Source organism: Vanessa cardui, chromosome 18, assembly GCF_905220365.1.
Source record: "Vanessa cardui chromosome 18, ilVanCard2.1, whole genome shotgun sequence".
Classification (NCBI taxonomy): Eukaryota; Metazoa; Arthropoda; class Insecta; order Lepidoptera; family Nymphalidae; genus Vanessa; species Vanessa cardui.
In genome coordinates, this window is record NC_061140.1 from 11,218,657 (window position 1) to 11,239,732 (window position 21,076).

The 21,076-nt window shown below is 31.0% G+C and overlaps 1 protein-coding gene across 5 annotated transcripts in view; it reads right to left on the bottom strand.

The window, feature by feature from the left end:
• Positions 1 to 3,476: 3,476 nt before the first annotated feature.
• Positions 3,477 to 21,076, bottom strand: part of LOC124537226 (CHH-like protein) — a 75,283-nt gene continuing 57,683 nt past the window's right edge. For 4 of the 5 annotated variants that reach the window (XM_047113994.1, XM_047113993.1, XM_047113992.1 and 1 more), the window contains exons 2-4: positions 6,844 to 7,055; positions 6,560 to 6,680; positions 3,477 to 5,151 (exon numbers count right to left, since the gene is read on the bottom strand). In XM_047113994.1, the coding sequence (XP_046969950.1) occupies positions 6,560 to 6,680; positions 6,844 to 7,055 (333 nt within the window). In that variant the 3' untranslated portion in view covers positions 3,477 to 5,151. The remainder of the gene's footprint in view (positions 5,152 to 6,559; positions 6,681 to 6,843; positions 7,056 to 21,076) is intronic. The other variant, XM_047113995.1, reaches the window with a different exon arrangement.

The window sequence follows — 21,076 nt, forward strand, 5'->3', positions numbered from 1 at the left end:
ATTTAGGTAATTTTTTATCAATGTTAATTAATTACCAGTGTTGTCTGTGAGTTCCTAGGTTTTTTAGACTGTATCGTAGTTACGAAATCATTTTTAAAATTTGACAATCTTATAGTCTGTTTATTGTTAGCAAGCTCATTTATGATAATTTAGTCTGTCAACTGCTAAATTGCTAGTGATTTAATATATCATTGTTAATTTTTTATCAATTAAAGTAAAATTCAGTTGTTTATCTAACTGTAAGTCTAACGCCTGACTTAGCAGAAATAAAAGAAATGATAAAAATAATAAAGGGTTGTATACCAATTTTGAATTGAATCATGCAAACATGCTATAATATGACACTATAATATGATAACACAGTTTCGGAGAAATTAATACTTTTCTATAACGATCTAAGCACCAAAAGCGTCAAAAGAAAATTATTTTCAAAAACAATAATATAGCAGTTGAATCGATTTCAAAATTAAATAATGAAATGTCAAACACATGCACACACCTTGTTGCTTGATCTTCTATTCGATTAAAACTTCTCTAGGCACAACGCCTTTGACCATATTCAGATGTCAAATTAAAAAAAAGAAGTACTGTTTTTAAATTAATTAAATATAAATGTAAAATACGTCTACAAGACTTGGCTGTACGGTGTAATACCTTTGCCTTTTCCCTCTAAGGAAAGAAAAAAGCAAAAAAAAAGTTAAATACGAAAAATGGTTAATTAAAGTTCTTAAAAATATTCTTATGCAAGTAAAGTTTTACGTCCTAGGTGTTTTACCGTTCATATTCAAAATACTTTTCAAATAAAAAAATAGTTAAGTAACTTTAGGAATTGAAATAGTTAAGTTGACATTTAATATGACGTAGAGAAGTTTATAAAAAAATATACATATTATGTAGAGTACCTTTCACACTGATGAAGCTATATTGTAATTTTAACATTCAGCATTGTGAAAGAGACCTATTTAACCTAAATGTCATAATATGTATTACTTTCTTAATTAAATAATCATCAATGTGGTTATTCATTTTAATCAAATGTTAAATTTAAATTTCGAACACTAATATGTTTATTATCTGTGTCATTATAAAATTGTACATAATAGAGAATTATTGTATTTACTTTTAGGGTGCTACTATGTGGATATAATTATAGTACAACACAACTTAGATGTAGCATCGGCAAATTCAATAAAATCGATTATTGCCGATTTAGACAACCTATAGAAATAGCTCCGTTTCTATCGCGCCATTCGACGCTATTCGTCGCTATAGATTCCCGCGTCAGTGCAACCCGATAAAGCAAATGCATGTAAATCTACGTGTCCAATTGAGGAATATATGAATTAGGTCATATGACACGCTATTACGTTTGTGTAAAGATTATATTCACATAAGAAATAAATATTGATAATTTGGGATAGTGCACTTAATTCGGGTGTGATCGGTTTTACGAATTTTACCGATGCTACATCTAAGTTGTGTCGTACTATACCTCCTTAGCGATGTAGAAAAATTAAACATTTAAGTTAAATCAATAACAGATATACCGTCATGCACGTACGCAAAAAAAAGATTAGTTCATATAACATAGCTATAGTTTAATATTAATTGTAATATTTGGAATTATTTATATGTCGAGAACGCGACTTCAAATTAGTGTGATTGTTAAAAGACTGCCTGTTCCTAATAAATAGTTAAGTAAATACTTTATATCATATTTAATTTTTCTCATAGTCCAGTCATTATAGACATTTCGAAATGCAAATGAACCTCGGAAGTAAATATTTGGGATATTGTAGTAGTCTTAGAAAAGCTTAACTTAATTGTCGACCTCGATTTTCTATGTGCGTTCGCCACCATCTTGAAAAACCTTTTTTCAAGATGGCGTTGAGTTGCGTTTTGTGGCGCTAACTCGACTGTGCGTTATGATAGGTCAATTTCTTGTTGCTTCATTTATTATCTACAATGTACATAGGTTCTATACATTTTAAACATATCGTTGACGCTCACTGAGATATCAAATAAGATAGAAAGCAATAGAAATGAGATGTCGAAATTTGAAGTTAAACTTTTCCTTCCTCCATCCATTTGTTATTCTTGACCTCTTTTTTTGTATATAATGACTGGACTACAATATTAGTGTCAAATATATATTTAATTATAAAATTGACATTTCTTTTTTTTTTCTAATAATTTCGTGAAGCAAAGTCTCAAATCTCAATGTATAACGAAACAGCTATGTAATTGAATATTGATATTTAAAAATGCAACCAAAGCAACCAAAAAGCCAGACTTGTCAGTATAATATTCAATCCTATATTGGTTTTTGTATTTTATCTTCAAATTTTTGTTGTGATATTTAAATTGTATTTCTGATTTTTAATATTTTATTATCAATTTTGTTTCAATTTATAGTTGGAGATTGTTTCGGAGTGTATTCTGGATTAGATGGAATTGTAAATGTTTTATTATAAAATAAAGTTATTCTTTTACCATCGTGTTTCAATTATCTTCATAATAATAATAAAGAATACATAAATCCAGTAACAGAAAGCTAGCATACTAAATACATGCATAATAGTCAGAAAATTTCTATCCCAAAATACCACACAAATCCAATTAAATACTCCACTTTAAGACAGACGTGCACTTGGTCTGGGCCCATGTATATCGACTGAATCGGTCAAAATTATGCCGAGTAAAATTTACACATATAAATAAAATAAAAAAAAATAATAATAAATGTTTATTTCATCAATAACCAAGACAACATCTCAAAAGTTGACTTCTTTTGAGTGCAATGAGCTCCCTTGCCAGAAGAAGTCGCTCTTCCTTACCACACTCGTACTTTAATTCAAAGTTATAAAATGAAACAAGCTAATATCTTAATCTTTAATAACATATATATTGCGTAAATGAATATAGACTGTTATTAATGCTGTATTAAATACAAGTTTATAACTATAGTATACTCCCTCAGCGGTGAAGTTTCGTTAAATGTGGTCTTAAAAAGAACCTACTTTAAAATTCCAAGCTTGTAAGTGCTATTATTGCTGAGATTTCATGATTAAGAGCGACTGGTATTTAGCTTTTACATATACATATAGTACGACACAACTTAGATGTAGCATCGGAAATGCAATGAAACCGATTACTGCCGATACACACAAATAATAGAAACAGCTCCCTATCGCGCCATTCGACGCTATTCGTCGCTATAGATTCTCGCGTCATTTCAATCTTGTCGTGTCAAATTGACGTATATAATAGGTTATATGATATTACAAGTTATTACGTTTGTATAAAGATCATATTCAGGTAAGAAGTAAATATTGATAATTTGAGATAGCGTACTTAATTATGATTTGATCGGTTTTACGGATTTTGCCGATGCTACATCTAAGTTGTGTCGTACTATATAGAAATTATATGTGTGGTGTGTTATATATAGTGGGTAGTAAAATAAAAATCACAGAGACTTTTCAAAATGAAATATATTTCATGGAACCCGTAGCGTTTCTTAGCTGTTTTATATAAAATTTATACAAATAGTTAAATATTTTTACTAATTCAATATAATTTTTTTTTACATAAATTTTAATAGGTCCTATAAATTGTTTTACATCTCTCATTAACCATTAGCTAAATTCGTTACAACTATTTTTCTTGGGACAGTAATTGGCACCATTTCTCTAAATATTATAGGACTGAGTAAGTATGCTTATATTTTTACTTTATGAACTTCCCCACAAGTTCGATTAGAAAGAATAAAAAATCTTGTCTATGGTATCACCTGTGAGGTAAGAAACGCTAAAAGAAATAAAACAAAGTTGAGATTCGAACACAGAGAAGAGTTTCAGTTGAACTAATAAAACAGTCAATAAGTAAAAACCGCAACTTATACATAAAAAAATCAGAAACACTGAGTAAATTTTTCATTTCCATAATCAAAATCACTGGTAATCTCTATGGTTGCAAGGAATACCATCACAATAAATATATTGTAAATAATAACAAATAAATAGTTCGGAAGTATACAAAAAATAAATCTTTATAAATACTTATAAACTAATTGAATTGATTTATAGAACTGAACTATTTAATTAACGGTAAAGCGAATGTATTCTATTTTCGAATTATTTTAATTAAATCATGGCACAATTTTGTAACGGAAAATATTCTTTGTGAAAATTGAATTTCGAATAATAATAACTAACACTACTTTGCACTTGTATCGCTTTACCGTTCCGTTCTATAGTTTATGGTCGAATAAAACTAAATGTAGTATGAATTAAATACAATGTGACCAATTTAAACTAAAAAGTAATTCGAATAGATACATTTAAAAGCCACTTCTGTGAGTTACATACATCTATATATTACAAAGGCTTACGTTAGGCGATCTATAATACATAATACCATCAATAATACAAACAAAACCTATATGTTAGTAGAAAAATTTAGATAAAAAAGCGTAAGTAATTATTTAATTAAATACTGTGTTTGGAATGCGTCACATTTATGTATAATTAAATAGGCAATCTCAGTCGGATTATTTTTGTTCAGAGACAGATTCATAACAAGATGACCAGCATCGGAACCAGATAATATCTGCCTCGAATTTTTTTGAATGATTGTTTTTATACCTAGGAGGTGATCTAATATAGTCAATAAAACAAATCTTTAATATAATTTACACTCCCGTAGCTCGCGAAGCTTACAACACTTAACACAAAATAAATGTCCTTACACTGTATACACATTATCTAATACAAATTATGATAACATTACAATTAGTTGCAAACATAAATAATTTTTATGTCGCGTTAAAGACTAGAATACGTTGAGGATAGAAAGCAGACGTCAATCTGGAGGAACTTGACATATCATTTCTGCTTTTTGATTTTGTTGGCAAAGCGTTTGTGTCTGTTGATTGAATACTCTGTTTTCGTTTAATCTGTAGCAGCACTACTCGGTTGGGTTAAACAAGATGGCGTCATGTGTCAAGAAATGGCGCGAATATGTTGGACTGGCTGTATGCATTAGCGTTTCCCGATGAAGTCGATCATTTGATCTATCTGTTCCTCCTCGTCGTAGAGGTACAAAGACTCCATGCAACCCTTGAAGTAGGGCGAGGTGAAACATTTCGACCTGGAAAGCAAAAATAATCATATTAATTCACGTACTATTTTAATATGTTTTCGCGAAGAAATACAAGCTTAAAAAAGATATGAGAGAAATATTAGGAAAAAAGTGAAAGATTTTAGAAAAAGTATGTTTATATCTTTGATTCTAAAGTAAAAACATATTGTGTTTTAAAATCAAATAATTTACTTGTTACATTTGATTGACAAGCTTATGACAAAAGAAAAAAAATTCTACATTCGGAAAATTAGTAAACAATTAATAAAATCAATACAAAATAATTTCATCTTTATTGTACATACTTATAAAACTTACCCAAACTTAGAAAATCATGCTGTTAGTGTTTAAATCAAAAGAAATAATCTAGAAGTTCAACGTGCTTAGTTTAGAAGGAAGCGTGAAGAATATAAAATACAATTCAAAAGCCAAAATGTAACCAAAGACCCAAAGCTTGTTCTAAAAAAATATATTCTCAAGATTATTCTTTGCTATAATTGTTAAAGCATAGTCACTCTTGTTTTATTTTATACATTAATTCCTAAAGGAGTAAATTTAATTTGATCGAATGTATATTCTATTTGAAGTATCTATTTCATTATAATTTACCTAATCCGTATGGTATTATACCTAAATATATCAGTATGTAAAGTTGTATTCTAATATCGGTCAGTGGATGTAATATCATATATCGATATTTTAGTTGTTATTGATTGTACAATAGAGTAATTAATTGTACAAAATGTCCAAAAAAGTCTAGTTTGAATAAGTCTTAATCATTTATATTATAAATATCATCCAGTACTTTTAAATCGCGTTCACGCACACTAAGAAAACGAAATGACATTTGGTAAGTGTGAAGCGAAGCTGTCACGCACACCAAAACAAATAAATAAGATACAGATTAAAAAAACCGAAATATGCAATTAAAATAACATAGAAGGGACTCATCGTTCCAGAAACCACCGATTCACGGATAGGAATATCATTTCACTTAAAGGGCCGTTTCAAAGTTTCTTTTATTTATTATGTAGATGAGCTATTTAATCATTTTTTTTTATCTCGATGATATTTTCCAAGGTAATTTGTCGCGAGAAATTGTCATACATGTCGAAGTGATATCTATTTGATTTGTGAGGAATGTGTGTTATCACTGTGAGATAACAATAGTTCATTGATAAAGTGTTCATCTATATTAAAATTTTGATCTTAAAAATCGGTTTTATCGCCTTCATTAGAACTATTACTAAACTAGATACAAAATATCTACCAATACATTCTTTATTTGAACACATACTTAATGTATATACATAATCATTAATTTTATTAATAACAAATTATAACTCGAATCATGCAGCAGAGATAGTTAGTAGTATAAAGTCGTGAGAAGAGAAATATCATAAAACTCCTCGGGTACCTAAATCCCTGGATCCGCCCCGTGTAATTGTTTTATATACGTCTTGAAGAGTTCGAGCTGATCGGTCTCTTGCAGTACCTCCACGCAGCCTTTGAAGTAATCTGTCGTGAAACAGTCTTTCCTGTGTCCCAACAACGAATACAATAAATAATCATATTATACAAAAACATATAATTTACAAATTAAACTTTAAAATTGAGCTCAACATCCTAATGACACTGGCTGAAAAACGCCACAACAAAAAACATCAAATTACAAATTAAGAAGATTAGTCCGTGACTCACCGGCAAAGGGTATAAAGCTGGGGTTCCCTGAAGAGGTTGTAACAGTCATCGCAGATACGGTCGAGGCGCGCGAAGATGGCTGCGTCGTACACGCCTTTGCATTGCAGGTTGAAGAAGGAACGGCGCGCGACGTGGTGCGACGTGGAGGGGGGCGCGGCCGCCGCCAGCGTCAGCGTCAACAACGCGCACACTTGCACTGAGCTTAGATGCATCTGTAACGAGAGTTTTCAAATATAAAAATACATATATTTAAAAAACATTCCTTACATATAATCCTAACAAGAACTATTAGGGAGGTAGACATCAAAAAATCAATATACATAGAAGGGTTTTAAATGAATGGAATTATTTTGGGATACGTTCGATCGGATGAATTTAGTAATTACAACTAGTAGATTTGATCGTAATCCGCACTTTTGAATATTGTTCCCCAAATGCTCTACCAATTAAATTAGTGACTATACTACTGTGAAGTCTTAAGACGATGACTTCTTTTGTTTTATAGCATAGCTGCTATTCAATCTCTTTATTTTATTTTGAAAATATCTTGAATTTTTAAAAAAAAAAATAATAGCCAGTAAAAGGGAACCCTAAAAGTAAAAAAATATGTCAGGCTTAACGGTATATTAAAACATAAATCGTAATTCATTTTTATGATATAAAAATCTATAACGGTTAATTTTAATTGTAACATAATAATTTATTCGATTGTTATTTCTCGTGAAAGTTTTTATTATATGCATTCGGAAGAAATTTATATTTTATCTGTAGCCTTAAGGTTTTTTTTTTAATTTCATTTGTAGCAAACATACAGACGGTGAAATAAATCTGGTGATAAGCTGTCACCTCCTTCGTATTGACAGTGTTGAATAAATCATGTCGGTATACCCTATGCCATATACAAATTCAGTGGTAGAGCTAATAAATAGTGGGTTGTATCTACCCAGACGGGGTCGTACATAGTCGTGTCACTACCTACGCGATACCTCCTTAATTTAGTCACCTGTCTGCCTGTGTTCCATAAATTTTTGATCCTCAATATTTTGTTCAAATAGGCTGCAACAGGATGACAGATACCAGAGGCGTTCTATAAGTTTCGCCGTATTTATAGACCCCTAAATCCGATATATTTTGTAATAGTGTTATTGGTTAATATCACTTAGACTAGTAAGTCTTAGACTAGTAAGTCTAAGTCTCGAGCAAATATGGTTTTCGTTGTTGGAACTCGAGAAGATATCTCCTGGTCTTCACTGAACGTATACTACGTCTGAATAATTCTATTACAAACACGTGACCTGAAGCCGCAATCACGCTGTAATGGCGTGCCATATAAAGTATTTTATTTCATTTTTTATACAATTGTTAAATATATAAAAGATGCACAACTACGTACGAGAAATATATGAATTAGAATATATTCTAATTCTTATTATTGTGCTTAGACAATCCATTTATTTAAAGTACAATAAAATAAATAAATGGATTGTCTAAGTACAATAAAATAGAGCAGAGATGGCCCAGTGGTTAGAACGCGTGCATCTTAACCGATGATTGCGGGTTCAAACCCAGGCAAGCACCGCTGATTCATGTGCTTAATGTGTCTTTATAATTCATCTCGTGCTCAGCGGTGAAGGAAAACATCGTGAGGAAACCTGCATGTGACAAATTTCATACAAATTCTGCCACATGTGTATTCCACCAACCCGCATTGGAACAGCGTGGTGGAATATGTTCCAAACCTTCTCCTTAAAGGGAGAGGAGGCCTTTAGCCCAGCAGTGGGAATTTACAGGCTGTTACTTTACTTTACTTTTACTTTACAATAAAATATCGCTTTATCGTAATCGGAAACATAATCGATTTTCGATTTACATCGTTTCCAGCGATTAATCGAGCAACATTCGAACGTGTCGTAACTCGATTAAACCTAATGATTGCGGTAGTAATCGTATTTGATAAGGTTATAAATTGAAACTTTCTGTTGGTAGTTCGTTTAATAAAAGTTGCAACCTTAAAAGCTTTTATATATATCATATTATTACTTGTAATAATTATCTGTTGTATTTATAATTTCATCTACAAACATATTTATAAGTGGTATCAATATTAAATCCATTATAACCATGAATAATATCATTTTATTTTATAAATAAAATAAAAATATTTTTTTAGTAATTGTAATGATAACTTTGTAATAGTTTTTGATTAAAAAAAAATGATTTTTTTTGTTATATTTGACTTATTTGTGCCGAAAGGGCACAGATTATATCTCCAATATTACGTGCGTTGGAAATGAAACGGTACGGGTTTTGAAAAAAATTGATATGCGTAAGCGCTTATACATATATTGACATATAACCGTGAAATCTATTGTATAGATAAACGGGAAGCGCCAGGTTACAGGCGTAGATAAATTATCATCTATCACGTGTTTTAAACGAACGGGCGGAGTCGCCGGACCGGCTCAAAGAACACCCAGAAAGCAAACCGGTGCAACTTAGACATTTGCTTTATATAGATGATAGAAAATATTACGTTAGATTATATTATCGAAGCCTGTATTGCTTAAAATACATTTAAGTAATAAATATACGTTTTTTTTTTATCAAACGTGTATTTTTGTTAATTATGAAGTTTTCAAATAATAAGTGTTTGAGATGAAAACAAATATATTACCTATATTTTTTTTAATGTTATCTTCTTCATAAATCATTACATTCTGCAGTATTATTACATCGTAATGTACAGGGTACTTTTTAATAAAAAATACGAACACTTAATTTTAAGTCAAATTGTCTATTGTTTATTTTCTAAGATTCAACTGTTATCTATGAAAAATATGCATAGTACACTAAAATAAATAATACAATTGGGTTCATATCATTCTCTCTAATTTCACTACTCTGTGGTGCCGATCAAGTAAAGTGGACAAGCATAAAGTGTAAATACAGTGGGCCGATTACCGAGACCACCTCGGCTTTTGAGGTTGTATGAATTAAAATAATCTGTTTAGCCTAACCGCCTTAATGGCCCGTTTCACCTATTCGCAATAAACAATGCGAATAATGGCCGATGCGTGTGGGAACCTTTTCCGTTTTTTTAACCTCTTTTCTAGAGATCCTTTGGATGTTTCGATAACAAATACAGAGTAAATATCAAATATTAAATCAGTTTATTTATTAACTCATTTATGATGATATTAAAATTAATATCGAATCAAGAGTTGCCAGTAATGTTATTGTAATAAAATAAATAATTATTGTATATGAAGTATGCTGAATATTTTGTTAAAAATATTTTAATTTCGATAATAATTTATCTTATTAGGTTAGGACTGTGAATGACAAAAAATATGGCAGGTAAATATTGATATTAATCTTATCCAGGTACTATAATTTTAGTTCTTCCAAGGTATGTATTATAATTTGGTAAAATAATGTAAATTATTGCATCTATACTACTTTAATAAGTGCATAATTTTTATAGTTATTACAATTTGTATAGTTACGTTAGAATATTACATGAAATACTTGCCATATGTAAAAAAAATAGTCTATGATGCTGATTAAATCGTAAATATATTTCAAACATGTGTTCCACGCCTCTACGGAACACTTATTCTCTTGTATTCACTTCCACACGACCGCCCAGTTTAAATCAATGCTTTGTTGGTTTGTTTAACTGCAGAGCGGCGGCTTTGCGCCGGCGCAGGTTTTGACCGATTGTAAGATCATCACGAAAAGGCTTTCACTTTTAATTTCTATCCAAACAATCTATTGTAAAAGTTGCTTAAGTTAAGTCGATAAGTATGTGGAAGGTTGAGCGTTATCTAATATTCTGGTTTCATAGTATATATGCGCTGTACGAAAAAGATTAGCCGTTTTTCAAGATCAATATAAAATTATACGTGTATATGCAATTATTAGCAAAACGCTGTTTATTTCTAGTTCCTTGGATACTTCTCTGTATAATCTGCATCCGGTTGTTGCTTTATGGTTAATCAGATTGTCTCACGATTCAAATGTCCTTGAAGGACGACAAAAATATTTGAACACATTGACTAAAAAAAACAAGGAGTATTAAAGAGTGATTCTGCTGATTCCATGGCGACCTCCGAGGTCCCGGGTTCGATTCCCGACCGAGTCGATGTAGAATAAGGTCATTAGATTTCAATACTGTTTTCGGTCTGGGTAACTGTCGTTACTTCTGATTTTCCATAACACAAGTGATTTAGCTACTTACATTGGAATCAGAGTAATGTATGTGATGTCCAATATTTTTTTATTATTAATTTTAGTCATTTGTACTTTAGACGTCGTCTGTACGGCGCCCGGGGCCTGATTCATACGGCTGAGGCGGATGATATAGATATTACGAGCGGTCTCGTTTTGCGTGAGAACGTATTATATCGAGGCGATACATTCGATGTCTGTTGCGTCTGTTTATCGAAAACTCTGGAACATAATAGCGCTTACTAAGTACTACCAATAATTATATTCAATAGAATATTAAACAGAAACCATAGTACGTTAGATAATTTGTTTATGTATTAATTGAAAACTAGCTGTGCCCGGGAACATGTACACGTTTGAATTTAACAAAAAATTTAACTGTCACCTAAGTTACTCCTTATCATACATATTATCTGCCAGTGAAAGTCCCGTCAAAATCGGTCCAGGCTTTCCAGAGATTAGCCGGAACAAAATGACAGACTGACGAAAATAGTAAAAAATTTTATTTTGGTATATGTACCCTGTATACACATGCATTGAGTAAAAAAAGGGCTATTTTAATATTACAAACAGACACTCCAATTTTATTATATGTATAGATTGATAGTATTCTACGGAGAGCGTTTGGAGCATTCTCTACCATCCTGCTGCACTGTTTGGTGCATGTTACTCGTATGTTAAAGTTTCATCTAACTAATACGGTTTTTTACGATGTTTACCTTCATCGTCAACAATTTGACGATTAAATGTAAATATTATATAGCATTAAGTAAATATTTACTAAATATTCACGACTTGATAGACAACAAATCAATACTCACACTTAATACGCCATATTTTTTTTATAGAAGTTCGTAATATATTTGTAATGTAAGCGGTGCTTGCCTAGGTTTGAACCCGCAATCATCGGTTAAGATGCACATGTTCTAACCACTGGGTCATCTCGGCTCAATTATGTATGATAAGTTTAATCTAAGAATGTGTTATGAGCATTTATACCTAATCCAAACTTAATGCTAGAAAAACGCAGCTAGTATTTGAATAAACGACACGTTTCCCCATTCGTGACAATTGTTCATACTAATAGTTCTTATAGATCTGACCGAATACTTCTCCTTTCCTATTGATATACTTCATGTTCAAAAAATATAAACCAACTTTGTGAAAATGATGTTACTCTGAACATTAGTACCAGGAAAAAGCACTTATATTTATGGTTTATCCAGTAAAACTATTATCAGCTTACTTAAACCATTTATTTTGTCTGTAACGGATTTTAATCGCGAAGGCAAAGAATACCGGAGTCGGGGCAGTGTGCGTTCGCACGCACTCACACGCATACCGATGCGTTCGATGCTAGACAGCTCGGCTGCCACCCATGCGAGTGGCAGGGTTGCCATATACCACCACAATTATTCAAAAAAATATTCATTTTAAGAGAATACATGGTTTCTATAGAAAATGCTAGAATGGTTTAAGTCTTTAAGTTTATGCAAAATCAACATGAGTTTTTTAAATTATATGTAATATAATTTTGTAGTTTTTTGATTAATATATAGATATTTGATTCAAAACAAGTAGAATATCTGTAGAATTTACACATATTCTACTTGTTTAAATACATATAAAAGCAGATCGTAAAAAACGTAAAAATAGATTAAATTTGGAAAATGTTTTTTTTTTCTAAATTTTTTAAGATAACGTAATAAATACAGATCATTCCGACAGCCCTGATCAAGGCTGTAATGCGTACAGCATTGCGTTTTTCTTTTTATAAAAAACGTACGAAGTTTTTTTAAGAATGCAACCCATAATTGCTCTCAGCTGCGTTTTATCTCAGCCCTCAATACCTTGATTCTACGATTTAATAACAGTTTTACTTCTGAGACTTAGATGAATATTTCAAAATATTAAGTTAACTCCACACCTGGGATGCAAAACACCTAATGAGAAAATAAAAAAATAAATTATCGTATATTCAAAGTGCACGACTTAATTTGATTTGAATGACGACAACAGCTGCACTTAGCGTGCAATAAACTATTATATTTAATCTGTTTACAAAAACATACTGGAAAATACTGATTTGCATTAACCAGTGCGTATTGGCCTCCCTTCTCGGATAAACACGGCTTAAAATTCAGATTATGTACACGGTTCTTACTAAATAGTTATTGCTTTAGACGAAATGGCACCAAGTTTGTTGACTAATATAGACTGCAACTTTGCGTAAAACTGTATATTTATTTGAATTCCCTATCTCACTTATGAAGCGATACACAATTTTAATTGTTATTCACCAGCAAAGTTAGTTTTAATAGAATCGTAATTAGAATAAATTATTTATGCAAGTATAAAATCAGAGATACATACATATGTGCGAAACGGAACGTTTTTCTGGTTTTACGAATTAAAAAAAAAGTAAATTGTATAACTGATATCAACCAGATGTAATCTCGTACTAGTTAGTTACGAATCTTGATGGGATGACAGTGGCAAATAATAAGCACGTATCATTGTTTAGAATCGTCGCGTGTAGCCGCTCCCCTTGACCCACTTGTCTTGTAACGTCAAAGAACAAACCAATAAACCTTTTCCTATTTTAAATGGTACATGTGTATATATTCCTTTACGCAAAACCAAAGAGGGTGTATATATTCCTTTAAATGACACCAGAGAGGTTTTATGAAAATGCATAAACTTATTCGAGAAAGATATTCAAAAAGAGAATGTAACTTGAAATGAACAGTTCTTAACCTTGGAAAAGGTAGCTCAGTTGTGAAAATATGGTCTATGGTTTAATTCAATTATTGCCTGGCTGTATGTCACACACACAAATAATGATTTAATAGTGTGTGAAATAATTAATTGAAGAGCTAGTGTGCCCGTATTTTTAAACAGGTACAAGGAAGGACATCTTAGAACCAGTGCTTGACAACGCTATACGTTATATTCTTAAAATGCCAGCGTAGTGTACTCGCAGATATATTGTCAAATATTATTTTTTAAATAAAAGATCAGTACCTAATACCTAATATCCATAATATTTTATTTCACTTTTTTATGAATTTTATTTACGTTTACAAATTGAGTTGCCAATAGACAAGGCAATTTATAATGACAATAAAATGCCATGACATATGACTTTTCGATTTTAAATTGAAATGACTCAGGTATGATTAAGTTTTAATGTCTCGACATTTAACGTTTGCATCTTAATATCGTGTATCTATTATACACACTTTACTACTACACACTGCTATTTGCATAAAAATGGATAACACGTACAAATTATGTAGGTATAAAAGAAGATTTAAACACTTACAAATTAAAAAGTCACGAAGACTCGAAGTTTTGTGTTTTATTGGCATTCTATTGGATTTATAAAGGTAATAAATAATACGTCTTATCCTTATAATAAGTTAATTAATTGACAAATTATACCTACGTATTAGTCATTATGTTACGAGATTTTTATAATTTCAACTTAATATGATTCGGTAATAAAAAAAGAACTTATGTTGCAATCAATTCTGAGGTAGAGTGTCGGATCTGAGCCGTATTATGTCTAAAAGACAATACGATCGGAAGCCGCCATGTTGGTCAACCTTCAGCGCGACCTCAGCGCGGACGACCTTAGCTGAATTCGTGTGCTCTTACTTCCTAGTTTCACTCAGGATTTGCCAGGACACATGTATAGAATCAATTCGCACTTCGGTATATCGACTATGAACAATAAAAAAATGGCTTAACCTATGACTTTTCGTTTGAAATCTTGGTATTACACAGAAGGAAAAAAATACGTGTATATGATACTCTAGGTATTTATGATAGAGCTATTCCACGGATATCTAATAATCTATATCTAAAAACTACTAAAGAGCAATTTAATAGAAAAACTCTTAGTTAAACTTTATTTTTTTTCCTAATTTACAGTTGTATATTTCAGAGTCTAGACCAGAAAAAGTTTAAAAAAAAAAACACCAGACCAGAAACAATTTAAAAAAAAGAGTTTATTCTTTACCACAGTTTACATAGCATATTTTAGACTGGGTTAAAGTGCACGTACTATAGCTACATACATATACGTACATACTAGTCACTGTGATCTGTCATGACTTGGCCATATATAATCTTTAAATTATAATAAAACCAAATTAGTGATCCAGATGAGAATATTAGTAGATCTTAAATTTCCGTCTTGGTCAATAAAAAGCATGTACTTAATATTGCTTGCAATTTTCTCGAACAATTTAAATGTATGTAAAGAGTACTTCTTCGTAATTACGTCAATTGAGTCAGTGCAAATAGAAAAACGTCATTATTTTTTTACATCATGGCTTTTTTCCGTTGCAATTATGCCACTGTTGTGATACTAAACGTGTCTATTATATAAAGCGTTTCAGTTTATCCTTATATAAAAGGAAAATATTAAAATGGCGTCAATTTATGCAATAAGAGAACTGTAGGTATTCTATTAATTAAGAGGCCGTGACGATGTTCCACGACAGACCGCCCAATGAACGGCAATTAACCACGTGCGTTGATGTGGGTCACAGGATTAAAGCTGTTTTACACTGACATTATCTGTCAAAAGATTTCAATACAGATTATATCACAGTAAAATAGTAAATGATAGTTACACACAAAGCCTAACCTGGAGTTTACCTTAAAATTGAATCTCGAACTCGTCAAACAAATGTCTTACTGCAGTGACAGAAGTCTACAAATTGTCAATGGTTAAAGATAAATAATGGCATTTGCTCAACTCTCTTTTTGTTTATGATAAATAAAAAAAAACATAATAAACATAGTTAGTGTATAACTATGTTTAGATTAATTTTAACAGATTATTCATAATAAATAATTAGGATAAAAGTACTAGTTTTTTTTTTTTATAATGCACAATTACTGAATGAATTGTACCATTGCCCTTAACGTTCATCGTCACAGTTGGTTGAGAAATTAAATAATTGTCATGCCATTCGATCACTTGCAACGTACACGCTCACCTCGAGATTCCAGCCGCATAAGGGCGTAACTCAAAAAGTAAAGCAGAGTCACATGTTAACATACATACTAAACATTCCAATTTTCTTCTTTAAAATGAAATAGTGTAAAAGGAAAAAGTTAAAATACTCGAAAAGTATTGATGTATTATAAGAAAAGTAGTAAGTGTCATGTGTTTTTGGTGTGATTTCAAGGTTTCGTGACTGACTTTATTTTATAAAACAATTTAAATATTTATCATTTTATATCGAGTTTACATTAGTCGTAAAAAACATTATTAACGGTTTATAAAAAAAATATAGAAGTACAGTACCATTTTATACTTTAAAGACTTTTATAAAAAGCAACGCGTTCATTTTAATACGTAATGTAATATCGCATCCTCAGACCACTTGCATATCAAGATTACCTTTTAATGAACAGAAACTGTTACGGTAAACTTACAATTGAAGATGCTAAAAATACTTATTCCAGTTTCAAAGTTCAATTGTGTACATCATCAAATAATTGTTATGTAAACGTCATACGATAGGGAAACAGTACTGACTCGAATCAATTACACAGCGTTGCTCGTCGCGTTGTGTAGCTCGCGTTATTAAAGCCTTGCCACCTTAGACATAGATTTGGTTTCAACCGGTTAAATCCAGTTTTTATTGCAAAACTTGACGCGAAAATTATAATGAAACAGCAATTACATTGGTTAGTGTGCGGTTAGCTTAACTTTGGTATGTTTAATTTCAATTGATATGTCTATATTTTTTTTCAAATATCGAATAAAATTTGAACAATAATGTAAGTCTTTAAAAAATTTAAAGTCCGCAAATGAAAATGGAAAATATTTAAAAAGAAAATAAACTCAAAGCAAAACAAAATATTGTCAATATGCAAAGTGATGCGCAACACGTAACAAACGCACCCGTAACAATTCATTCCGTCAGGGCAATTCGCGATTTACAATAGTATTCAAATGTGATCGCTGGCATGCAGCTTGGCTAGTGAGCGCCTTGCAGTCTGCGCCTCGCACGCACACTTACGCGTAAAATCGCTTGCGTAATATGGTAGTTTTAGATTCATACTGCGGCTGATCTAGCTACTACTATAAATATTTAAAGGAAATTCATGCCATACAAATATAAAGTGCTTAATTTTGTAAATTAGAGAATTTATTCAAGGATATTTTGTAGATCGAGTTACGAATGACGAATTTATGCACTTTTTTTTTTTTAATTTCGTTTGTCTTGTCTATCTTATTGTATTGTTTTCATCATCTTATTGGTTACCGAATTGTTATTATTTCCATGTTTTATTTTGCAAGGAATTGTTTTTCTAACAGTACACATTATAATTCGTGATTGGCATAGACAAATATATAAATTGATCACGAATTTGCATATGTCATTGTATTACATTCGATCCACTCTTTATATGACTAAGCGATAAGGAATTCTGACATCAAATAGTGAAGTTTAAAATAAAAGATCGTCTATTGACTAGTTACAGGACTGAACCTTTTAAGGTACGGTAAAGTGTTGGAAAACTGTCGTAGTGTGAGGCAGGAAAGCTCGGAATATTCTAGAACACCTTTCGTTTATATAAAACGAACGTAACGTTCTCATTACGACAGGCGACCCAGAGTTAATCGGCAAACTTTCGCAAGTTTAATTTCAAACTAAGATACTGTTGAGCAATCAAAAAATGTTATAAACTAACTCGTTATAAACGCGACAATTAAATAAGACAATCGTTTCATATTATATATTAAATAATAAGATATGGATTGTTTTTGCGAGATAAAGTAATTTTTTATTAAAGTAGTTTTTGTATTGATTATTTACTACATGTATACGTTAGGATGTGTTCTATTTTTGAACGTAGCTATTATTCGCGAACACCAGACCTCGATACAGATAAAAAAAAATACGTAAATGGCGCTTCGGCGGCAACCTTTTATTTGAAATGGTTTTTAGAACTTTGACTGATACACATATCAATATAAGGCGTAGAATCGCTTAAAACAGAATTGATGAGTATAAATACATGTTGGGTTGAAATAACCAGACCGACTGGTCGAGTCTAGTGGCGTTGAACCGCACAGGTGGTCCTTGGATTACGAGAGATAAATTTAATACAGCATAATAATAGTCTTTTGTAGGGTTACCATTACTGGGATAATTTTATGGAATATTAAATATAAAAATAACAAGTAATTTAAGATTAAATTATGCTTTATGCAATGCCAAATTTATCAAACAATATGTGATTTGGATAATAAAATAAATTTATGTATTTTTTTTAGTTTCAGAATTTGTTTTTAGTCTGTAATTTTATGTGTGATCTTATCGCGGTATTTTTCGTACTAAAATATAAATTCGATATTGATTAATTACGTTTAGTTCCAAGTGTGAAATTCGTTTTTACATTACTAGCAAACTAAACATGTTGTAAAAGCTTGGTTATTGATATGATTATACGGAGATACTTAATGTAAGTGGTAGTCTAACAATATTTGATATTTCTTTTATCGCTGATATTTAAATCACCAACAAACATACATAAACATGAATATATGTATAGTTATAGTATGTATAATTATGGCTGTTGTTAGCAACAGCTTTACTTAATATGATTCTATAAAATGACGAATATCAAAATAGCTTATAATACATAGATAATTAAAATATGTTTAGATTTAATATGATAATTAAATCATAATAGAATATAATGGAACATATATTTCTCGATCTTTTGCTTAATCAAATATTCATTTTCATTTAATTCAGTAATTATTATTTTTGTATTCCCAGAGAACATATCAGAATATATCTATGCGCATATACCTTATTCATGTATATTTCACGTGGTTTTCTTTAGTTGATACGTTGTTGTTTTAAGAATAAAACAAGAAATATCCTTTCAAATTTATAAAAATGAGAATTACACATGAAATCAGTATGTAATGGTTACCCTACCGTCCTCTGATTGACGCATGTACCGTGGACCGTTGAAACTGAGAGTCAACGATTTATGAGTAAAAATTAGCTGCTTGATACAAAGATTGTAATTACGGTAAATCAATAAGTTTATATTTACGTCCAATTTGCTAAAAATTATCAATATCATTTGGTCTAGTTTTTTGTTTTCATAAATAGACCTTTTTTAAGATATTCCTTTTACTGGCAGTGTTTATAAAGTCATTTGTATAAAACGTAAAAAAAAAAAGTTTAAAAATGTCCTTTCCCGCCAACATAATTGCAGTTAAAATGACACAAGCCGGAAAGAGACTAGAGGAAGCGGATACAAACAATTCTTACAGGCGTTATGTAAATGATAATTACTACCATGTTCTAAGAATATACACAAAACAACTTACTTGAATAATATATGTATATGAAAATCTACTTTTCCGCTTTACCTATACCTGACAGAACGAAAAAATGTATAGATAAAAAATATATTTCATTTGAAAAAAAATATATTCAAAACTGAAAACAAAAGAGGTTTTATTTTACACACGTCATACAATAATTTTAAAAAGTATCTATATGTTTAATAATTTTTTTTTCAAACAAATGTGATGTAATAAATGAATATAAGTAGGAATACTGCTCCCGCAAAACAAACTTTATGAATGATTCGGTTACCCACAGATCGCCATTGAGGAAACCGAAACCAAAACAAATGTTCGAGTAACTATGTATAGCGAAATACGCGGGAACAGTCATTCATTTATGACGTTAGCGCGTTCTAATTGCAAAATAATAACACTCTTTAAATAAAACCCATGAATCGATTGAAATGTTATTCTATGAACGCAATTATATACAATTTCTTACAATTCATTTTCTCAGCTATTTCTGTACATCCGCGTCATCTTACATAATTATTAATCACTTTTTTTATGTGCTTACATCTGTCTTTTAAATAAAAGACATTTTTTAATGGTTTAAGTTGGCGGACGAGCATATAGGTTACCTGGTAAGTGGTCACCATTACCCATAGACAATGACGCTGTAAGAAGTATTAAGTATTCCTTAAATCGTCAATGCGCCACAAACCTGGGAAACTAAGATATTATGTCCCCTGTGCCTGTAGTTACACTGGCTCACTCACCCTTCAAACCGGAACACAACAATACTGAGTACTGTTGTTTGGCGGTAGAATAACTGATGAGTGGGTGGTACCTACCCAGACGGGCTTGCACAAAGCCCTACCACCAAGTAAAAAATATTTATTTTATTTTATTTTTTATTTATTAATCACTTTATCCAAAGAATCCAAGGAGGTTCTAATTAGGCACACCTGGTTCAGATGGTTTTTTATTTTCTAAAGTTAAGAAAGTCTTGTAATATAAGCGGCATAAGGGATTGCGTTGTATATTATCAATCCCATTAAAAAGAACGAATGAACTGCAGAAATTATAGAATAAAAACTGGCAACATCTAAAGTACAACAAAAAAGTTGACTTTGAACATGTATTATTATTAAACCAAATTAACTGTTTTACCGAGGACGTTTCCCCGGCTGACATATTTCAATGTCCACACTACTGTTGCCAAAAATATGACACGAATAATTATTATACTTTGTGTGAACCACAGTCGCGGTCTTTGATGTGTCAGATCTTGCAATATATTCGCTGTGGCTTTCAAAAACAAAAATCAATATAAAAATCTATTGCAACATTTATATGCAACAAATGTATACGTGGACGCTTGTGTTCATAAAAGCCTTGTATGAAATGAGTAACTAGCTTCACTACAGACTATACTAACAACGCGCACAGATAATATAGAAACTTTACTTTTATTTATTTTACGAATAAATACTTTTCTCTATTTTAATTTTTTTTTTTGCTTTATATATGATTTCTAATAATGTGTGTTCTATAATCTAAGCTTAAATTTCGCGATGTGAGCTATTGTGTACATTACGTAATACTTTGACAGGAACTTGTTTCAAGTCACTGACCCATATGAGGAGTACAGACCTTGGA